This window comes from Gallus gallus (genome assembly GCF_016699485.2).
Source record: "Gallus gallus isolate bGalGal1 chromosome 31 unlocalized genomic scaffold, bGalGal1.mat.broiler.GRCg7b 31_unloc2, whole genome shotgun sequence".
Lineage (NCBI taxonomy): Eukaryota > Metazoa > Chordata > Aves > Galliformes > Phasianidae > Gallus > Gallus gallus.
Window position 1 is genome coordinate 25,595 of NW_024095946.1, and position 19,406 is coordinate 45,000.

The following is a 19,406-nucleotide window of genomic DNA, read 5'->3' on the forward strand; positions in this document are numbered from 1 at the left end:
CATCCCATGGGGGACAGAGTGACAGGCCACGTGCTGGAAGTGCTTTGTGGACCGTGTGTGAGCTGACAGGTGACAGCCTGAGTGGGGCAGTGTAAAAAAGATGTGGATACGGATGTTTGCGTGCCAACTCATCTTGGGCCCCACAGTGCCAACCGCTTGGGGACCGCAACTGTCACATGGGGAGGTGACATCATGGAACTCTATCCCAAAATGAGAACTGACTGCAGCTCTCCGGCCACTTCCTTTCCCCACTGCAGTCTCGCTGTCCCCACGCTGCTCCTGCCTCATGGCACCAACGGTTGTGGCCCTCATCCTGGGTGAGTGACAAAGGGGACGCGGTGCCACGGGGGTTGGTGGCCCTGTGTGGAACCAGGACCGTGTCCCTTGCAGGTTGGTGACTGGTGGCTGCGAGCAGGGCACAGCAAGGTGAGTATCGGGACTGGGGGAGAATGGGGAGAGAGGGAGGGGAGTGTGGGCAGGGAGAGAGCAGAGGGGCCCAGGAGTGTGTGCAGGGACAAGGCTGACTGCTGTCCCCCGTCCTAGTGCCCCGACCCTCCCTGTTGCTGCACCCCAGCCAGGGGGTGTCCCTGGGGGACACTGTCACCCTGCGCTGCCACCTCCCCCAGCCGGCTGCCTGGGTTGAGCTCTACCAGGATGGACTTTTGAGATCCTACAAGTGCATGGACAAGCATCAGGTCATGGCTGAGTTCTCCTTGGTTTGTGTAAAGCTGGAAGATGCAATGAAATATTGGTGCCAGTACCGGGTTTTGGAGCCACCGGGGGTATCAGAGAAGAGTGTCCCCATCGAATTGGTGGTGGTGCAAGACAAGGCTCTTGCTGTAACAACAGAGGCTGCAAAGCCGTGAGATAACCGGACAGCCTTTGTGGGACCACCAATGGCACTGCTTCACCTCAAGAACCTTTCTGGTACAGACACATTCTGACCAATGTGGCATTGTGAACTCACTTCTTTACATCCTTGTGATGCTGCAGCTGCCCACCAGCAGGCACGAAGGGATGCCCAGAGAAGCTGCATTTCTTGCTGTCTCCTTTTGGCCAGGTGGAGACTTCAACCATTGGATGAGCGCTCTCATCCCTCCTTCTGCTCCAGCACTGCAGCTCCTCAAAACGGAACACGATTGCTTTTCTCCTTCCATCTCTCTCTCTCTTACGTTCCTTCTCTGCTTCTCTCCATTTCCTCTCTTTCTTTCGTTTTCTCTCTCCCTCATTTCCATCCCGGTCATCTTTACTCTTCTCCTGCAGCAACCATAACCTCAATTTCCCTGGAGGTAGCAGAGAAGGCAATAACACCAGTGCCAAAGTATCCTTTCTCTGTATTGCGCATTCATTGTTACTTATTGTAAGTCCCCTAATTTCAGTGCAGGGCAGTTGATTGGCTGATGGTGGACAGTTCAGTAAATGGTCTTCGGTCGTTCCTCTGAGTCACTGTCTGACTCTGTTGCCCTGGAGAGCTCAGGCAAGCACAGACTGCCCTGCTGGGGCACCGTGCAGAGAGTCTGGCATATGCTTGGGGACACCATGCCAGGGGACACACTCTGTCCTTTGGGACAGTGTGTGACACCCCTGGGTTGAGAGCGTGTGGGGCACCTCAACAGTCACAGTATGCAGAGTGCACCTCTCCACTTGTCCCAACCCAGAGGGACCCCATGGTGCAACCACCCCTATGGGCTAATATTGCCGCATCAGGAGGTGACATCTCATCATCCTGACTCCAGGTGGAAATGACAGCAGCAGTCTGGCCACTCTCTGTCCCCACGGCAGTCTCGATATCCCCAGTCTGCACTTCTTCCTCATCTGCCCCAGAAGAACTCCTCGTTGCTCAGGGATCCCTCAGGCCTTCCCGGTCCTGCCCAGAAATACACCCACCGTGCCTCTGGCAAACAGAACTCTTGGCAATCCATCCCAACATCACATCACCAGTCCTGTGGGACCCCCGATGTGTCCCCAGCCACCCCAAGGCCTCAATGAGTCCATGTTCCTAACCACACGCGTGTGTGTTGCAACACAACTGCTCTCAGCAGTACAGCAGCGTCAGAGCAGCTGCTCACAGCTCTGAGCTGTTCCTTCACTCTGACTCTGCTGTCCTGGAGACCCCAGGAAAGCACGGACTGCCCTACTGGGGCACTGCGCAGATTCAGTGCCCTCAGTGTGTGCCCTCCCCATTTGTGTGGGTGTCACAGTGTCCCCAGCCAGTCTGTGCTGATCCCTGAGGGCATGACAGAGGAAAGCACAGAGAACAGAGTGTGGTACCCAAACTGCATGGTGACAGCTGGTTGGACGTGTTGGGGATCACAAGTGACCACCCATGTGGACGCGCCATTGAAGCCACATGTTCAGTGCTGGGCAAACCACGGAGGACACCACTCAAGGCCACGTGATGGCAGAAATTTGGGGAGTGTGGGACACTCAGGGGATGACCGCCTGCATGGGACACCACAACAGAGGCTGTGTGCAGTGATCTGAGTGTGTGACCCTATCTGGGACCCAGCACTGTCACCACAGATGGGGGAAATCTGTCACGAGGATGTGACATCATGGCATCCTGTCCCCAGGGGGAAATGAGATTGCCTCTCCGGCCACTTCCTTTCCCCACTGCAGTCTCACTGTCCCCAGGCTGCTCCTGCCTCATGGCACCAATGGCGGTGGCCCTCATCCTGGGTGAGTGACAATGGGGATGTGGTGCCACGGGGGTTGGTGGCCCTGTGTGGTACCAGGACCGTGTCCCTTGCAGGTTGGTGGCTGGTGGCAGCGAGCAGGGCACAGCAACGTGAGTATGGGGAGAATGGGGATGGAGGGAGCGGAGCGAGGGCAGGGGACCAGCAGAGGGGCCCAGGAGGGTGTGCTGGGATAAGGCTGACTGCTGTCCCCTGTCCTAGTGCCCCAACCCTCCCTATCACTGCACCCCAGCCAGGGGGTGTCCATGGGGGACACTGTCACCCTGCGCTGCCACCTGCCCCTCATGGCTGCCTGGGTCCAGCTCTGGCTCAATGGAACTCTGAGATTTGACAAGGAAAAAGACAAGGAGCAGGATGCAGCTGAGTTCTCCTTTGCTGTCACAAACCTGGAGGACGCCGGGACATATCAGTGTTGGTACCAGGTGTCAGAGCCACTGTGGACAACAAATCAGAGCGACCCCGTGGAGCTGGTGCTGACAGGTGAGGGCACTGTGGACACCGGCTGGCCCTGAGCTTTTCCCACACGGCCAAGTCCCATCTCTTCCCCTCCCTGCACACAGACTGCAGCTTCCTTCAGCTCAGCATTTCCCTGAGCCCAGGCAACATGTGGGAATGGGGACTGATGTCACCACCCAGTGCTGGAATGGGGGTTGTGGTGCCACATTCCTCCTGCACAGAGATGAATGCTCATCCCGTATCCTGTGCCAGGATCCCACTGGTGGGGCACAGCCACCTTCACCCACTGAGGGGGGACTCTGGCCACTGCCAGCACTAATAAAAAATCCTACAACCCCAAGGGCCACACATTTGTGTCCTCACCCCATGTAGATAGCATGGTGGTGGAGGTGACACCCACACCTGCAACCCCAGTTAGGTCGGAGATCCCATTTGTAGGGCCCCAGTGTCAGCCATGGGTGGAACTGTCACGGCATCCCTGCCCTGTGATGGGGACACCCAAGCACTCGGAGCCCACAGGTGCCACGGGGCGGTCCCATGGGAACCTGGTGGAGGCGGTGCTGAGGGGCTGTGCTGCTGTCTTGGTCTTCAGCCTGGGCCTCTACTTTGTCCTCGATGCCCGTAGCCTCTGGACACGGAGAGATGAGAGTGCTGGTGAGGAAGGACTAAAATGGTTTCCATTCCCTACAGGTCCCCGCAGTCATCCCCTTTGTGTTCTTTGACTCCGTACTGATCTGTTATGGATCCCCGGTAGTCCCTCAAGGCCCACACATAACTCCCAACCTTCCCCCTCTTCTTTTTGATGCAGGTGTCACCCCTGAGATGCCCGAGTCAGTGCAATTGCAGGTAAGTGTCAGGGTCAGTGGACCCCAAATCCCAGTTCACTTCTTAAGACCCACACCTCGCATCTCCATAGAACCCCAAATCTTCCCCATGGGGACCACAAATGACCCCCAACCTCATATGGCTTACCCTCACATTTATGTGCACCACCCGTATCCAGCCCTTGGGAAACCCAAACCTGCACTGTGGGGAACCCCAGCCCACAGATACCCCTAAATACCCAGAACAAAAGATGCCCTCCAAGCCTTAACCCCCTCTAGACCCTATAGGCAACGAGAACTGGACTAGAGGGGCACTAAATGCACCCACAGGGAAATCCAATGACCCATGGGGACACCGGAATTGAGCCTCTGTGTTCCACCCGTCCCTAAACACCTCGAGACCCTATGGGCACCCCAAATCCACGGCTGGACCCCCAAACATCCGCCATGCAGACCTCAAAGCTAAGCCCAGTCACAAATGCAGACTCCTCCTCATGGCCACATCCCCCACATACCTACACTACAGACCCACCCTCAGCTCACTCATCTTGGGGACCCCCATGATAGCACCCCATTCTCCTCCCCTATCTCCAGGGGCCCTCCAGGGACAGCGAGGATCTGACCTACGCCGAGATGCCAGCTGCCATCCCGTGCCCCCAGCCTCCCACTTCCCCCACTGCCCCCCAGTCCCCTGTCATCTACACCACAGTGAGCACTGATTTACCGCACTGATGGGCCTCCCCAAGTGTCTCATTTCAGGGGTGTGTGGAAGGGGACAGACCTCAAATTCCCTGCTTGGGACTCCCTGATGTCCTCTTCTAACCACAAACCAGATAACCTCCCCAAATCTAACAATCCCAAATTCTCACTGGTGCATCCCAAATGCTTCCCAGACACACCGAATCCCTAAATGCTCATCTCTTACCCCAAAGTCCTTCTTTATCCCCTCAAATCTCTTAACAGTCCCTGAGACCACCAAATGCTCTCCCATCCGCTCCCAAACACCACCACCATTCCTGTAAGAACCCCTCATCTGTCCCAGTCTATCCCTCCTCTGGACATCCCCAGACATGTCCCTTTGCTCCCCTTCCATCTCCCACTGATGCTCGATAGATCCCCTATAGATTCCCCAATATTTCCTGCCTCCTATTCTGTTCCAGTTTTATCATTGGTCTTTGGGTGCTGAGCAATTCCTTTGTGCATCACTTGCTTTGGAAAAATATATTCGTATATCTCATCATCATTGCTGTTATGTCTCTCTTCGTTTTCGGTCTCAGTAAATAGATTTTATCTGAACCTACAAATTCTTCCTCTTTCTCTCCATTTCTCACCCCAAACCCACTGGGAGGGGTCAGTGAGAATGAAAGCTGTGTGGTGCTGAGCTGCTGTTGTGTGACAGCACCGCAGTCCCTGTGCTCCCTCCCTCCCACCCTCCATGCACAGGACGTGACACTCACGGGGCGGTGCTGTCAGATCCCCTCCGTGTGGAAAGGTGCAGAGGTGACCTCTCAGCTCTACCCCAGGAAGAAGTTTCTCACTCAAGCAGGAAAGCGTTTGCCTTCAATAGCTGAAATTTTTGATGATACAGGTGAGGAGGGGGATCCATCTTCTTTAATTAACTGGATTTTCATTAGTTTGATAACTTCTTTCATTAGGCCCCTTTGCTTATCCTGATCTTCGTCAAATGTTTCTGATACTATTACGGGTTCATCACGATTAATCAATAGGGACATCTGCTCTTGTACTTCACCCACTCTGTTTGCTAACTCTGAGACGGCTGAAATGGAAACGTGGGTTGGGGGTAGATGTTACTCATAGTTTTGGAGTGTAAGAATCAATTCGAAGACTAGGGGTCTTCTCTGTTGTTCCTCATATCTGTGGAATGTGGCCACTAGTGTGGGGGCGTATCTGTCTGGTGCTGCTCTCGTAAGTTTTTGCCATATTTCAGGTGTTGTCCTCACTCTCTCCGGATCATGGTTTTGGCGTGGATCATTAGGAACAAAATTAGAGTCATATAACATTTCCACCAGGGCTATTTCCCTCAAATACTGGATACCTTTCTCAATTGTATCCCACGTTTTCATTGCAGGCTGCAGAAGTTCTATGTAGAGATACCTTTCCCTCACAGCTATTAATATTTGGTCCCAGAGGGTTGCAGCTCCATCCAAGCATCTACTAATTCCCCTGTCAATGGATTTGTCTTTGGCAATGTCTCCTAGTTGGCGGGCTTTGTTACCATCTAGAGACAAGCTACTGACCCCACTATCCCAACAGCGAAGCAAGCAGGTGACAATAGTTTTGTACGAACATCGTTCAAATTCCTTCCTTGAGCTTTGGATTTCAGTCATCTTGAGAGGTCGACGAACAGTAATAGAGATCTCCTCTTCATCGCTGTCCTCTTCATGCCTCTTAGTTTTTGCTTTTGCCTTTCTTGGTTCTGAGGAAGTCCCTTCGCCTGGATCTTCCTCTACCTCCTCCTCCACCTCTTCTTCTTTTTTTCGCTCTAGACATGAGGACACCCGCTTCCATTTCTTGCCTTCTACAGGGGCTACTGACACTGTTACTGGTGTCTGCTGTGACTGATCAGGTCTGACTGGAAGATTTCCCCCTTTGGCTTGCACCTCCACTCGGAAACTCTCTCTCTCCAGAACAATACTATACAGAGCACGGTAGGCAGTAGCCAAGCCCCAGATAAGCCGTACTTCCTTTGATCTATCTAAGCCGCACCGTCCCTGACTCAAATGCTGGCTCAGTTTCTCGGGATCCCTCAGATGCTCAAGAGTGAAATCCCATGGTATGGCGGGTCCTCATGCTTCTAAGATTCTTCCTAAACCTTTCCATATTCCTTGCCTGTCATCATTCTCTCGTCTTGGAGGCTTCTTCCACTTAGCACGAATGAAGAGCAATACATTCAGGGATATTGATAACATGCACACAAGTATGAGCACTGATTCGGTATTTGAAAAACGTTTGACAAACTGAGAGGGAAGCCTGGAAACTATTTCAAAAGTCTCAAAATTCAAATTATACAACATTGCATAAAGCCACCAGACAGGCGCCTCTATCAGTGCCCTTACTTGGTTATATATAAACATAATTCCACAGCAACACATCAAGAGGTTAATTATAGACTGGTAACTGGCAAGGAACATGATTGCTTTTAATCCCTTATACAGTGCTCTGACAATAAAGAGCAACCTCATAGCTGGTAACTGCTAAAGGGAGGGGGGGGTGAAGGGAAGGAGAAAAAAAAAGGAAAACAAACGAAAACCACTCGGTACAGTGTCTGGAGTTTGGCGGACTGCCCAGGCTATAATTTAATCTATGAAGGCCACACCAACACCAGCAATGCTTTGTAGTCTCACAGTCTGGCTTAACAAAATCCTTTTTCTTACTAACGTTAAAAGCTTCAGACGAATCTTGCCTGCATTCTCCACCAAAAATTTGTCACGGAGTTACCTAGATAGATCTGTGCCTGTGACAGGGGGGCAGTAGGCTCGCGGGCCCCCTCCCCCCCGGCTTCCCGAGAAAAAGACGGAGCAGCGGCAACGATCTAAGAAGGAGAACTTATTTTACTAACTACGATGTTGGAATGCAAGATGACACGATATAATACAATCTAATTGGGAGTAAGGATAATAAATCAAATGAAATGAGAGAGAGCGAAAGAGCGATAGAGAGAGAGAGAGAGAGAGAGAGAGAGAGAGTTTCCGAAACCGAAAGCCTTACTTGATGAAGGCGCCCGGCTTGGAAAGCACAGCCACTCCTCTCCCAGCAGCAAGCGAAAGTGAAGAAGCACCGCGCGCAACCAGATGACGTATCTTCCGTGATGTGTCTTCCTTCTGTGACCGTGAGGTCCTCTGGGATACGTAGTTCTTCTCTTTTGTCCCTGATGTTATGATGTGGAATACCAATAGCCAAGTTGCAAAACCATGACACAGCTCTACCCCAGGAAGGCTCCATGCCGGGACAGGCCTGAGAAGGGCCAAGCCATGGCTGCCTGGGAAATGCCAGTGCTGGGCTGCTCCCCTGTTCCTGAGGAGCTGAAAAGGGGCACTGTGTGCCCTTCCCCACCGGGAATGCCTTGGGCTCAGAACCACACAGTGTGCGCTGTGTTGGGAGCAGCACTGCTGACAGCCCAGAAGGAGAGGCTGTCATTCAGCACACTGCTGATGGAAGGCTGAAATCCTGGCAGGGGCCATTGGCAGCCCTGCAGAGCCAATTCACTGCTGAACGGAATAGCAGTCAGCGAGGGTGTGTGGTGCTGCCAGGTCCATCAGATCAGGAAATGATTCTGCAGTCTGAATTAGAAGGACAGGAACAAGGGATGGACCTTGCCTTGCTCTCAGAATGTGAGCCAGCATTTCTCGGATTCATGGCCTGTAGACGACTTGTTTCTTTTCCTCTCCTCTCCTCTCCTCTCCTCTCCTCTCCTCTCCTCTCCTCTCCTCTCCTCTCCTCTCCTCTCCTCTCCTCTCCTCTCCTCTCCTCTCCTCTCCTCTCCTCTCCTCTCCTCTCCTCTCCTCTCCTCTCCTCTCCAACCCCTCACTCTTCTTCTCTCTCTCTTTTTTTTTTTTTTTTTTTCCCCTGTGTTACCATTTCATTTTTTTCAGTGGTTTGGAGACGGTTTGCACCAGTACATTGGCCATCCGTTCATCTGTCCTTCTCCGGCTGGATCTCCTGCTCCTGGGGCTGCATTTTCCCCAAGAGTTTGGGGAATTTTTCACACAAGTTTGGATAAATACATCCACAAATGATAATTCTACCAGAAATGATGACAAAAACATTTGGAAATGGGAAATCTCCTCCCAGAGGTTGGTGAAAACCCTTCAGATCCAAGAATTATCCCCAGAAGAAGGAATGAAAACCTTCAGAGGTAGAGGAAGGGTAAAACTTCCAGAAATAGGAATCCTCCCTCAGAAAGCAGAATGAAACACTTTGGAATCAGAATTCTCATCCAGGAATGTGGGATAAAACCCTGCAGAAATGGGAATCCTGCCCCAACACCACGGTGGGGTCGCGTGCTGGTTTGGGATGTGGAGCTGGAGATGCGCACACGGGAGGGACATGTGTGTGCTGTGGGGACAGACGAGGTGCTGATGTGGGGCACATGGTGAGGACACACGTACACAGTGAGGACACGGATAGTGCAGGCACAGGGAGCAGATGTGCACCGTCCCCCTGAGTGGGTTTGGAGGGAGGTGAATCTTTCTCTGCCTCCTGAGTCGCACCTCTCCCAGTCAGCTGGGGTGGATACCACGATGGAGTCAGCCAAGGCTCGGAGCAGAAATACACATCCATTTGTGGACAGCTTCTCTTTGAAATCAAACGGCTCCAAAGCAATGTTTTGGAACGAAGAGCTGTCCACAAAGTGTTGCTGGTCACATCATGCGTTCCTTACCCGTCTCAGAAAGCATGCTAAGGACACACACATGCACTACTGTGCACATATGCTGGTGTACACACGTGGCATCGCACAGACACAAAGGAACGGAGTTAATCACGGAGTGCACATCTGTGTACAACTGTTGTGCACATGGGATGGTGCACACACAGGAAACATATGAACACATGCAGTGGTACCTGTATGCAGTGCACACGTGATGGTGAGCACACACAACACAAGTGCACTGTGCATGCTGAAAGCGCATGTGTGCATACAACACACACGTGTTTGTGCACACGTATGGAGGCATCAGTGGCGCCCCCCAACGGCCACCTCGGTGTAGATAACAGAGGGCTGTGGGGCTGCTGGCGGGCTGGGGGGCTGTGTGCTGGGTGTCACAGCTTGCAGCTCCAAGTAGGTCAGACCCTCGCTGTCACTGGAAGGCACCTGAGGACACAGTTGGAATACAGAGTGCCACCATGGGGGTCCCAAATGTGATCTGGGAGGGACACCCCACGGGTGATGTTTGGGGTTCCTACTACATGGCGTGAAAGTGTCCATGGGGTCTGAGGGGTGTTTAAGGATCAGAGGGGTCAGGGGGATCAGGGGGCTCAGATCTGGGTCCAGGTTGTTTCCTTGATGCCGATTTGGAGTTCCTCGTGGGCTGAGTTTGGGGGTGTGCTTAACATTAGGGCAAAGCATGAGAGGGTGGGGAGTCCCCTCTGGTCTCCATGGACAGAGTTTGGGGCTCTATGTGGGTCTGGGAGCACTTCAAGAGTCAGATTGGGATTTGGTGCTCCCTGACCCAGTCACTCACCTGGAACTCCATGGTCTCAGGCTTTTTGGGGGGGGCACCTGTGTCAAAACACGGAGGGGAATGAGATTATGGGGGAGCCTGAGGGACGTTTGAGGGGATCTACTGAGAAATAAGGACATTTAACCCCTTCCCCACCAGGGCTCTCATCTCTCTGTGTCCGACGTCTGAGGGCAGAGAGGAGGAAGAAGATGATAAGGACGAGGATGAAGACTAAGGCAGCAGTGCATCCACCAACCACTGCCACCACCAGGTTCCCACGAGAACTGCCTGCAGCACCTGTGGGGTCGGAATGTGTGCGTTATCACATCCCCAACCACCACCTCCAAGGGGACGGGAGGTGACACAGCCACACATGGGTGGCACCAGGTGTACCCAAATGGGGTTGAGACCCACCTGGGGGTGCAGGTGTGGGTGTCACCTCCAGCATCACGCTGTCCCCAAGGGGTGAGGACATGAAGGCGTAGTGCCAGGGGCGGTAGGAGCACCTGTAGGTGCCACTGTCAGCTGGGGTCACCCCAAAGAGGGTGAAAGTGGCTGTGTCCCCACCACTGGAGTCCTGGCGCTGGATAGGTTCTGAGCTCCCATCCTTGTGCAGGAGGAAGGTGGCCCCGTAATCCTTGTTCCAGCAGCTGATGGTGACATTGGTCCCTGTTCCCACATGTTGCTCAGGGTGAAGGGAAATGCTGGATGGGGGATATCTGAGATCTGCATGAGGGAGGGGACAGCAGTGGGACACGGTCCTGTGGGGAGCAGCCAGAGCCATTTGCTGTCCCCAGTGTCCTCACCTGTCAGCACCAGCTCCACAGGGTCACTCTCCACTGACACCTCGGCTGACTCAGACACCCGGTACTGACACCGATAACGACCTGCCTGTCCCCGCAGTGTGCTAACAAAGGAGAACTCAGCCGCGTCCTGCTCCTTCTCCTTCCCCTTGGGGTACAACCAACCTCCATCCTGGTACAGCCAGACCCAGGCAGCCAGCCGGGGCAGGTGGCACCGCAGGGTGACAGGGTCCCCCAGGGACACCCCCTGGCTGGGGTGCAGTGACAGGGAGGGTCGGGGCACTAGGACAGAGGACAACAGTCAGCCTTGTCCCTGCACACCTTCCTGGGCCCCTCCGCACTCCCCCTCCACTCGCACCCCTCCCTCTGTCCACTTTCTACCCTGTCCCCATACTCACGTTGCTGTGCCCTGCTCGCTGCCACCAGCCACCAACCTGCAAGGGACACGGTCCTGGTCCCACACTGGGCCACCAACACCTGTGGCACCACGTCCCCATTGTCACTCACAGAGAATGAGGTCCACCACCATTGGTGCCATGAGGCAGGAGCAGCCTGGGGACAGTGAGACTGCAGAGGGGAAAGGAAGTGGCCGGAGAGTTGCGGTTAGTTCCCCTTTCTTTTTCAGGATGATATGATGTCACCTCCTGATGTGGACATATTAGCCGACAGGGGTGGTTGCACTGTGGGGCCCCTCTGGGGTGCGACAAGTGGAGAGATGCACTCTGCACACTGCGCCTGTTGAGGTGCCCCACACGCTCTCAACCCTGGGCTGCCTTTGTTCATGGCTGCTGCAGGAGAAGCGTAAAAGATGACTGGGGGGAAAATGAGGAAAAGAGAGGAAAAGAAAGGAGAGAAATTGGAGAGAAGCAGAGAAGGAATGTAAGAGAGAGAGATGCAGGGAAAAAAGGAATCATGGTCCATTTTGAGGTGTTGCAGTGATGGTGCAGAACGAGGGGATGAGAGCGCTCATGCAATTATTGAAGTCACCACCTGGCAAAAAGGAGACATCAAGAAATGCAGCTTCTCTGGTGTCACAGAGATATGTAGATAAAGCTTTGCCCGTGACAGGTCCGGAAAGGTCCGGAGGTGACCTCTGAGCTGTAGCCCAGGAAGGCTCCATGCTGTGACAGGTCCGAGCAGGGACAAGCCATGGCTGCCTGGGAAATGCCGGAGCTGGGCTGCTCCCCTGTTCCTGAGGAGCTGAAAAGGGGCACTGTGTGCCCTTCCCCACCGGGAACGCCTTGGGCTCAGAACCACACAGTGTGCGCTGTGTTGGTAGCAGAGCTGCTGACAGTCCAGAAGGAGAGGCTGTCATTCAGCACACTGCTGATGGAAGGCTGAAATCCTGGCAGGGGCCATTGGCAGCCCTGCAGAGCCAATTCACGGCTGAAGGGAATAGCAGTCAGCGAGGGTGTGTGGTGCTGCCAGACCCATCAGATCAGGAAATCACTGTGCAGACTGAATGAGAAGGACAGGAACAAGGGATGGACCAAGTTTGCTGAGGAACAAGTCCAGGCAAGTCCTGGGCAAAGCAGAGAAATCTTTTGTCTTGAGGACACTGATGGACAGGTCCTGGCTAAGAATTGTGATATCCTCTAAGGAGCACAGATGGACAAGGCCAGGGACAACGAAAGAAACGGTCTTTTTGTGTGGACTTATCTGGAGGAAGATGGCCATCTCAGGAGGTATGCCCAGGACTCTTGCTCAAGCACCCAGGAATGTCACGTAGGCAGGAGAAAATGGAGGATAAAAGAGGGTCCAACAACCACGGCTAAGTAGAGGCTTATCTCTCACCATGACAGACTTGAGGGGTTCTCTCACCGAAACACAGAGGCTGATCTCTCATGATCTCTCACCACGACACGAGCTTCCTGCCTTCAGATCCTTCTCTACGGACCGTTTGCTGACGGACTTCCCTGGGCCTGCTACCCGAGACATGCTGCTTCCTCCCTGACCTGCACCCTTTCGTTGCCCAAGACCGGCCTCGCTGCTCCTGCCCTTCGGCCTCGGACCGTCGGAACGTCGTGCAACGGGACTGCTGCCGGATCCTGGTGGTGACTATCCCCGCTTTACACAATTCATGCCTCTTTCTATATTTCCTATCGCTCGCCTTCCCTTCCCCATCACCCCAATCCTTAATAGTGTCCGTCCTCTCCTTTCCCCATCTCCCTTATTAACATTTGTAATAAACTGGTCGGACCAACATTTGAACCGTTGTTTCTTAATCTCACGCCGGGCATACATATTTCAAAGAACCTTCTCTCCCTCCTATAAATTGGAGCGAGACAGACTGGAGCTGAGTGCCCTCCCTTGTGCAGGAGGAAGGAGGCCCCATGCTTCTTGTTCCAGCACTGGATGGAGATATTGGTCCCCATCTTCACATGTTCTTTGGGGCTGAGGGAAATGCCAGGTGGGGGATACCTGTGATCTGAGCACAGAGAGGTAATAGAGATGGAACACAGCCCTGTGGGAACAGCCCAGGGCCATCTGCTATCCTCAGTGCCCTCACATGTCACCACCAGCTTCACAGGGTCACTCTTCTGCGATGTCCCTGATGGCTCCAACCCCTGGTACTGACACCGATATCTCACAGCATCGAACTGCTTTATGCCAGCCAGGGAGAACTCAGCCATGCGCTGCACCTTATCCTTCTGCTCGATGTACGTTGGATTTTCGTACCGATAGAGTCGGACCCAGGCAGTTGTCTGGGGCAGGTGGCAGCGCAGGGTGACAGTGTCCCCCAGGGACAACCCCTGGCTGGGGTGCAGCAACAGGGAGGGTCGGGGCACTAGGACAGGGGACAGCAATCAGCCTTGTCCCTGCACACCCTCCTCAGCCCCTCTGCTGGCCCCCTGCCCTCGCTCCACTCCCTCCGTCCCCATTCTCCCCATACTCATGTTGCTGTGCCCTGCTCGCAGCCACCAGCCACCAACCTGCAAGGGACATGGTCCTGGTCCCACACAGGGCCACCAACCCCTGTGGCACCATGTCTCCATTGTCACTCACCGAGAATGAGGGCCACCAGCATTGGTGCCCTGAGGCAGGAGCATCTTGGGGACAGTGAGAGTGCAGAGGAGAAAAGAAGTGGCCGGAGAGCTGCTGTCTGTTCCTCTTGTGGACAGCATGCTGTGATGTCGTCTCCTCATGTGGTATTTGTGGTCCCCAAGTGGGTGGTGGTACTGAGGGCACCCAGTGGTGACACGCACAGAGCACTGCACACATCCCCAGTTGGAGCGCCCCACAGACTGTCACCCCTCCATGTCTCACGCTGTCCACAAAAGGCTGCCAGTTTAAAGCCCTCTCAGTGAGCCCCGCCAGCTCCTGGTCTGAGATCCGCTTCCCCCTTCACACAGCTGGGATCCACCTGCAGCCATCAGCCCAGCACAGAGTACACCGCCCCGTGGTCAGAAAAAACAGAATTCCTGCCGTGGCACCGACCTCTCAGCCACGCATTTATCCGATGAGTTCTCCCAACCCTCTCAGTATCCCTCACTGCCACCGAGGAGGCAGAGGAGAACTCCACCTGTACTCCCACTCTGCCCACTGACCACCCCAGTGCCCTGAACACCCTTTGCATGGCCCTCAGGCTTCTCTCAGTGACTGCATCACTGCCGGCCTGACCCATCAGTAAGGGAGAACAGCCAGAGGGGTGAACCGGAGCAGGGAGTGTCCTGGTGATGTCCCTGAGCAGGGCCCCAGGAGGGCAGCACACTTCCCTACAGGTAGAGTCTGGCTGATGTGTCAGAGCCTCTGTTCCCCTCAGAAGGAGGCCCTTACAACAGCCACCCTTCTCTCCTTTTATCTGAAGGGGGTCTGGAGGCGTGGAGCTGACCACTTTGCCCTAGGCAATGACCTGGGTGCAGGCTCAGGCACTTCCAGCTGCTGCAGACCTGCATTGCCAGGTTTGGGGGTGCGCACACTCTGGAGACCTGCATTGATTTTGGGCAAGAGCTTTCAGCCTCGTAGAGACCGCATCCAGATGTGTTGTTTGGGAGGCAGCTGATGGGTGAGCTGATCTCCGCAGTGGGGAGCGATGCTCTGCCCTCCTGCTCGCCCTGCCCACACCAACTGCTGCGCCAACTGCTGTGCCAGGCTGTCACTGCCACGAGACCAGGAACTCTCAGACAAATACATAGCTGCTGAATAGGTTTTAATTAGCACTTCTGCCTTGTTATAGCACCTATGATCTGCCCTACACAGTGCAGGGCACATCCTGATGGCGGTGGGCTGCTGGGACTCTGCTTTGAGGCTGCAGATGTCCTCTGATCTGGGAACAGTCGCCTTCCCTGGAGAGAGGGGCCGTGTGCTGAGGGATCCCCATGAAGTGCTGATGGCCCTGAAGTTATTGCCAGCTGTCAGGACACTGGGAATACTGGGGGCACTGGGGGCACTGAGGGCATTGGGGACACTGGGGACATTGGAGGAACTGGGGACATTCCTGGATATTATGGGCACTGCAGACATGGGGGACACGGAAGGAATTGGGGACAGTGGGGATGAAGCAACGCTGGGTCCACATTGATGCTTTGGTCCACATTGATCCCAACCCCATTGGACATCGGGGACAACATTAAGTCACACTCACGATTCTGCATTGACCACACTGGTCACATTGATGGGATCTCATTGACCCCACTGATCTCTACCATGTTTCCATGCTGACCCCAACCCCATGGGACAATGATACACTGACCAAGAATTAGTTGACCCACAAACATTGGACACATCTGTGGAACCACGCTGACCACAAGGAATCTGGACCCATCCCCATTTCTGACCTCCTACCCCATTCAACCCACTCCAATCACAACAACCTTATTTAGCCCATAACTGCCTTCTCTTTCAGGCTCATTCCCTGTGCCAACACCAACCCCAAAACCTACATATTGTGTCCCAAATTGCCCCCGCCACCCCACTGACCGCCCTCCGCACTGCACTGGAGGAGAAATAGAAGATGAAGGGGTCGAGCGCAGCGCTGAGGGTGGTGAGGAGCAGAGCGTAGGGCCTCCACTCAGAACTGCGCTGCTGCACAAAGCCCACCACATGCGAGATGTTGTAGGGTCCAAAGCAGATCCCAAAGTTGACCATGGTGACCACAGCCAGCCCCACAGTGCGGTACTTCTTCTGCAGCGGGATGTGGGGTCAAGTGAGGAGGGCACGGATGAGGCCAATGTAGCAGAACATGGTGATGGCAAAGGGGATGAGGAAGAGGATGAGGAAGAGCTCAAGGCGCAGCGGGAGGACGAAGTGCAGCTGGGTTTGGGAGAGGTCATCGTAGCAGTGGTAGCCCCAGTGGCGCTGAGTCTCAGGGGCATTCTGGGAAGTCCACAGGGTGGTGGTGGGGATGTGGGGTGTGTTTGGGGTTGTGCAGGCAGAGGATTTGAGGCTGGAGATGTTGCAGTTGGTGTTGGGGCTGGAGATCCTGAGGATCCCGGATTCCCTGGTCTTGGTCAAATTCACCCCATAACCACCTTCCCCATCAGCCTCAGACCCATTGACACCAAACTCTCTGTGATATTCTGCCACAAAAACGATGGAACAATGGGACAATGCCATCACTGAAAGGACAGCGCTGGCAGCCATCGTCCGCCATAACCTCCGGCGCCGGTTGTAGCGGTGCGGGAACACGACCCCAAAGTAGCGCTCCACACTGAGGGCAGCCATAAAGAGAGTGCTGAGGTAGATGCTGGAGTAGAAGCAGAAGTTTGCTATGGGGCAGAGCGCTGTGGAGAAGGGCCACACCATCATGGCTGCCTCTTCGGCCATCTTGAAGGGGAGGAAGAGGAGGACAAGGAGGTCGGCAGTGATGAGGTTGAGGAGGAGGAGGTTGGCAGCGGTGAGGTGGGGATGAGGACGGTGACATCGGATTTTGATGAGGAGGGTGAGGAAGGTGAAGACATTGGCAGGAAATCCCAAGGCGAAGGTCAGCGCATGGACAGCAAAGACGAGCATGGCGAGAGGAAGGCTGTGGGACAAAGGGCACAGAGCTGTAGGGCAGGCTAGGGGGTCATACTGGGGCTACAGGATGGGCCATGGTATCAAACTGGGGCTATAGGATGAGCTAAGGGGTGATAGCAGAGCTATGGGTTGGACTATGGAGTCATGGGGCTATGAGGCAGGGCTATGGGGCACAAATGGGGCCGTGGGGCAATATGTCAATTTCTGGGGGAATGGGACAGGCAATGAGGATATGGGGTTGGATGTGGAGCTATAGGGCATGATATGGGGCAGTGGGAAGAGTTATGGGGCTATGAAGTGTGATATGGGGCTATGGGAAGGTGTATGTGGTCCTAGTAATCCCGAAGACATGAGGATGAGCACAGCAGGAGGAAGGCTCCGGGGCTGTGGGCAGAAAGCTATGAAGCAGGATATGGATCTGTGGGGCAGGACATGGGGTGAGATTTGGTGTTGATTAATGCATTTCCTGCTCAGGGTGAGCAGAAGACGAGGGGCAGGGCACTGAGCCTCCCCATCTGGAAACCCATCACTGCCCCCAAATCCCACCGCTCTCCCACAGCTCTCCACACCCCACAACTCCTCAAAACCTCATGCCCCACCACAAAACCCTCCCTGCTACCCCACAGCCATATGTCCTGCCCCACAGCCCCATGACCCCCCATCCCACTCCAGAGCTCCACGTGCTGTCTGCTTGCCCCATGTGCAGCCCGTTGGCCTTGTATCGAGATACAGAGCACCATGATCCCATATCTCCAACCCATACTACCACAACCCCACATCCTGCCACATAATCCCATGACCCCATATCCCTTCTGATAACCCCACGAATTTTCACCTTTCCCCAGTACTACACTGCTGCCCCACATCCGTCAGCCCACCAGGAACCCCCCATGTGCTCACCTCCTCTGTTTGCATCAGTGTCTGTGGGGAGCTGGGTCCCGCCCCACAGGTTAAGTGAGGAACTGCCAGGGGTGGGGCCACACTTGGGGGCCTCTCCCTGCAGAGGCCCTTTCTCCTTTGTCATGGGGTGGGGACACCCCCTAGGCTGAGCGACACTACTTGAGGGTGATGGGACATTTTGGGGGGAGAGAAAACTGGGGGGGGTGCACTTTTTATGGGACACCCCACAGGTGTGTAGGGTGGGTACAGAGGGGCTGTCACTTCAGGAGGGTGTCCTATGGGGCAGCGGTGACAATGAAGGAAATGTGGTGTTTCCTGAACAGCAAACATCTGCTGTGTGGTTGTGGGGAGTCCCAGAATTGGCGTAAATGTACAAAAATAGGAGGAACCAGGGTTATCCGGGCACCATCTCCCTGCACCAGGGTGGGCACTCAGCCCCTGTCCAGCACAGGAACACCAGTGGTGGGGGCATGGCCACCTTCACCCTCTTTGGGGTAACCCCAGCTGACACCAGCATCTATTGGTGCTTCTACCACATTGCAGACACCTATCTTCTGCCCTCAGCCCTTGGGGGCCGTGTGATGCTGAAGGTGACATGGGGACCTGCATCTCCAGGTAGGTCAGAGCCCCCCATTTGGGTGCCCCTTGTGTCACCCATGGGCGGCATCCCCAGGGACTTTCTTCCAGGGATGCAGTCACTCCACCTCTCACACCCCACAGGTGCTGAGGAGTCCCATGGGAATCTGGTGGTGGTGATGGTGAGAGGATGCGCTGCTGCCCTCGCCTTTGGCCTTGGCCTCTTCTTCCTCCTCGGTGCCCGCAGCCTTTGGATACACAGAGCTGACAGTACTGGGGGTGAAAGTTTGTAACTGATTTCATGCCATATGTAATCCCTAGAAATATTGATAATTACCTTCAACTTCTGCTTTGACCCTATCTACACCCCTCCACGTACCCCTTACCTGCCCTTCTCTCCTGGCTTCAACTGGAATAAAGTTCATGTTTTCATCTTGTCTGGTGTGGTGCTGTGTTTTGGCTTTAGGAGAAAACCAATGCTGACGGCACAGCCGTGGTTCAGTTGTAGCTGAGCAGTGCTGCACAGAGCCACAGATGGTTCCGCTTCTCAGCTTCTCACCCTGTGCTGCCAGTGAGGGGCTGGAGGGCACCAGGAGCTGGGAGGGGACAGAACCAGGCCAGCTGACCTGCACTGCCAAAGGGATATCTCACACCGTATGGCATCAGGTGAGAAATGGAACTCTGAGGGGAGCTGTGTGAGGTGGTGACCAGAGAGCAGCAGGGAAAGAGGTATCCGGTATGGGAGGGATCGAGCTGTGCTGGAGGTGGTGTAGAATGGTGTTCGGAATGATGATCTTTTCTTCATTTTCCTTGGCATCATGGGCAGAATGGCCTGGATAAAGAGCAAGGGGAATCCAGAAGGGCTATAACCTGAGTTGAGAAGGAAGGATTCTTGTTTGGGGCCGTGTCTGAGCTCTGTGGCAGCTGCTCACATCTACATGAGTTCAGCCTGATGGAGAGTGCAGAACGGATATAGGACTTGTCAAAAGGACGTTGATTGAGATCTGGTGA

General features: G+C 54.5%; 3 protein-coding genes across 3 annotated transcripts; 1 reads left to right on the forward strand and 2 right to left on the reverse strand.

Moving 5' to 3' along the window:
* Positions 1–2,572: 2,572 nt before the first annotated feature.
* CHIR-AB-487 (immunoglobulin-like receptor) lies at positions 2,573–5,219 on the forward strand. The gene is made up of 6 exons (XM_046905998.1): positions 2,573–2,679; positions 2,753–2,788; positions 2,898–3,176; positions 3,672–3,806; positions 3,961–3,998; positions 4,571–5,219. Exons 1-6 carry the CDS (start codon positions 2,580–2,582, stop codon positions 4,706–4,708), a joined length of 726 nt encoding a protein of 241 aa, XP_046761954.1. The 5' UTR covers positions 2,573–2,579; the 3' UTR covers positions 4,709–5,219.
* A 3,369-nt stretch (positions 5,220–8,588) lies between these two features.
* Positions 8,589–15,556, reverse strand: LOC107050135 (leukocyte immunoglobulin-like receptor subfamily B member 5). Its single transcript, XM_040656692.1, has 8 exons — positions 15,547–15,556; positions 13,968–14,099; positions 11,360–11,395; positions 10,965–11,243; positions 10,573–10,884; positions 10,315–10,455; positions 10,180–10,217; positions 8,589–9,809 (listed from the first exon to the last, which is right to left on the reverse strand). Exons 1-8 carry the CDS (start codon positions 15,554–15,556, stop codon positions 9,672–9,674), a joined length of 1,086 nt encoding a protein of 361 aa, XP_040512626.1. The 3' UTR covers positions 8,589–9,671.
* Positions 15,557–15,809: 253 nt separating this feature from the next.
* LOC112531122 (free fatty acid receptor 2-like) lies at positions 15,810–17,848 on the reverse strand. The gene is given in 2 exon segments (XM_025146113.3): positions 15,810–16,926; positions 17,820–17,848. A coding segment is annotated over 1 exon segment (1,104 nt). The 5' UTR covers positions 16,914–16,926; positions 17,820–17,848.
* Positions 17,849–19,406: the final 1,558 nt, after the last annotated feature.

What these genes read in the sequence shown, in the direction of transcription:
- CHIR-AB-487 (XM_046905998.1), top strand. Translation starts at nt 2,580, where the DNA reads ATGAGATTGCCTCTCCGGCCACTTCCTTTCCCCACTGCAGTCTCACTG. An exon ending in GGCGGTGGCCCTCATCCTGG is followed by an intron (nt 2,680 to 2,752) that starts GTGAGTGACAAT and finishes TGTCCCTTGCAG; the next exon opens with GTTGGTGGCTGGTGGCAGCG. An exon ending in ACGGAGAGATGAGAGTGCTG is followed by an intron (nt 3,807 to 3,960) that starts GTGAGGAAGGAC and finishes TTTTTGATGCAG; the next exon opens with GTGTCACCCCTGAGATGCCC.
- LOC107050135 (XM_040656692.1), bottom strand. An exon ending in GCTGGTGGCCCTCATTCTCG is followed by an intron (nt 11,396 to 13,967) that starts GTGAGTGACAAT and finishes TGTCCCTTGCAG; the next exon opens with GTTGGTGGCTGGTGGCAGCG. An exon ending in ACCCACACCTGCACCCCCAG is followed by an intron (nt 10,456 to 10,572) that starts GTGGGTCTCAAC and finishes CCGACCCCACAG; the next exon opens with GTGCTGCAGGCAGTTCTCGT.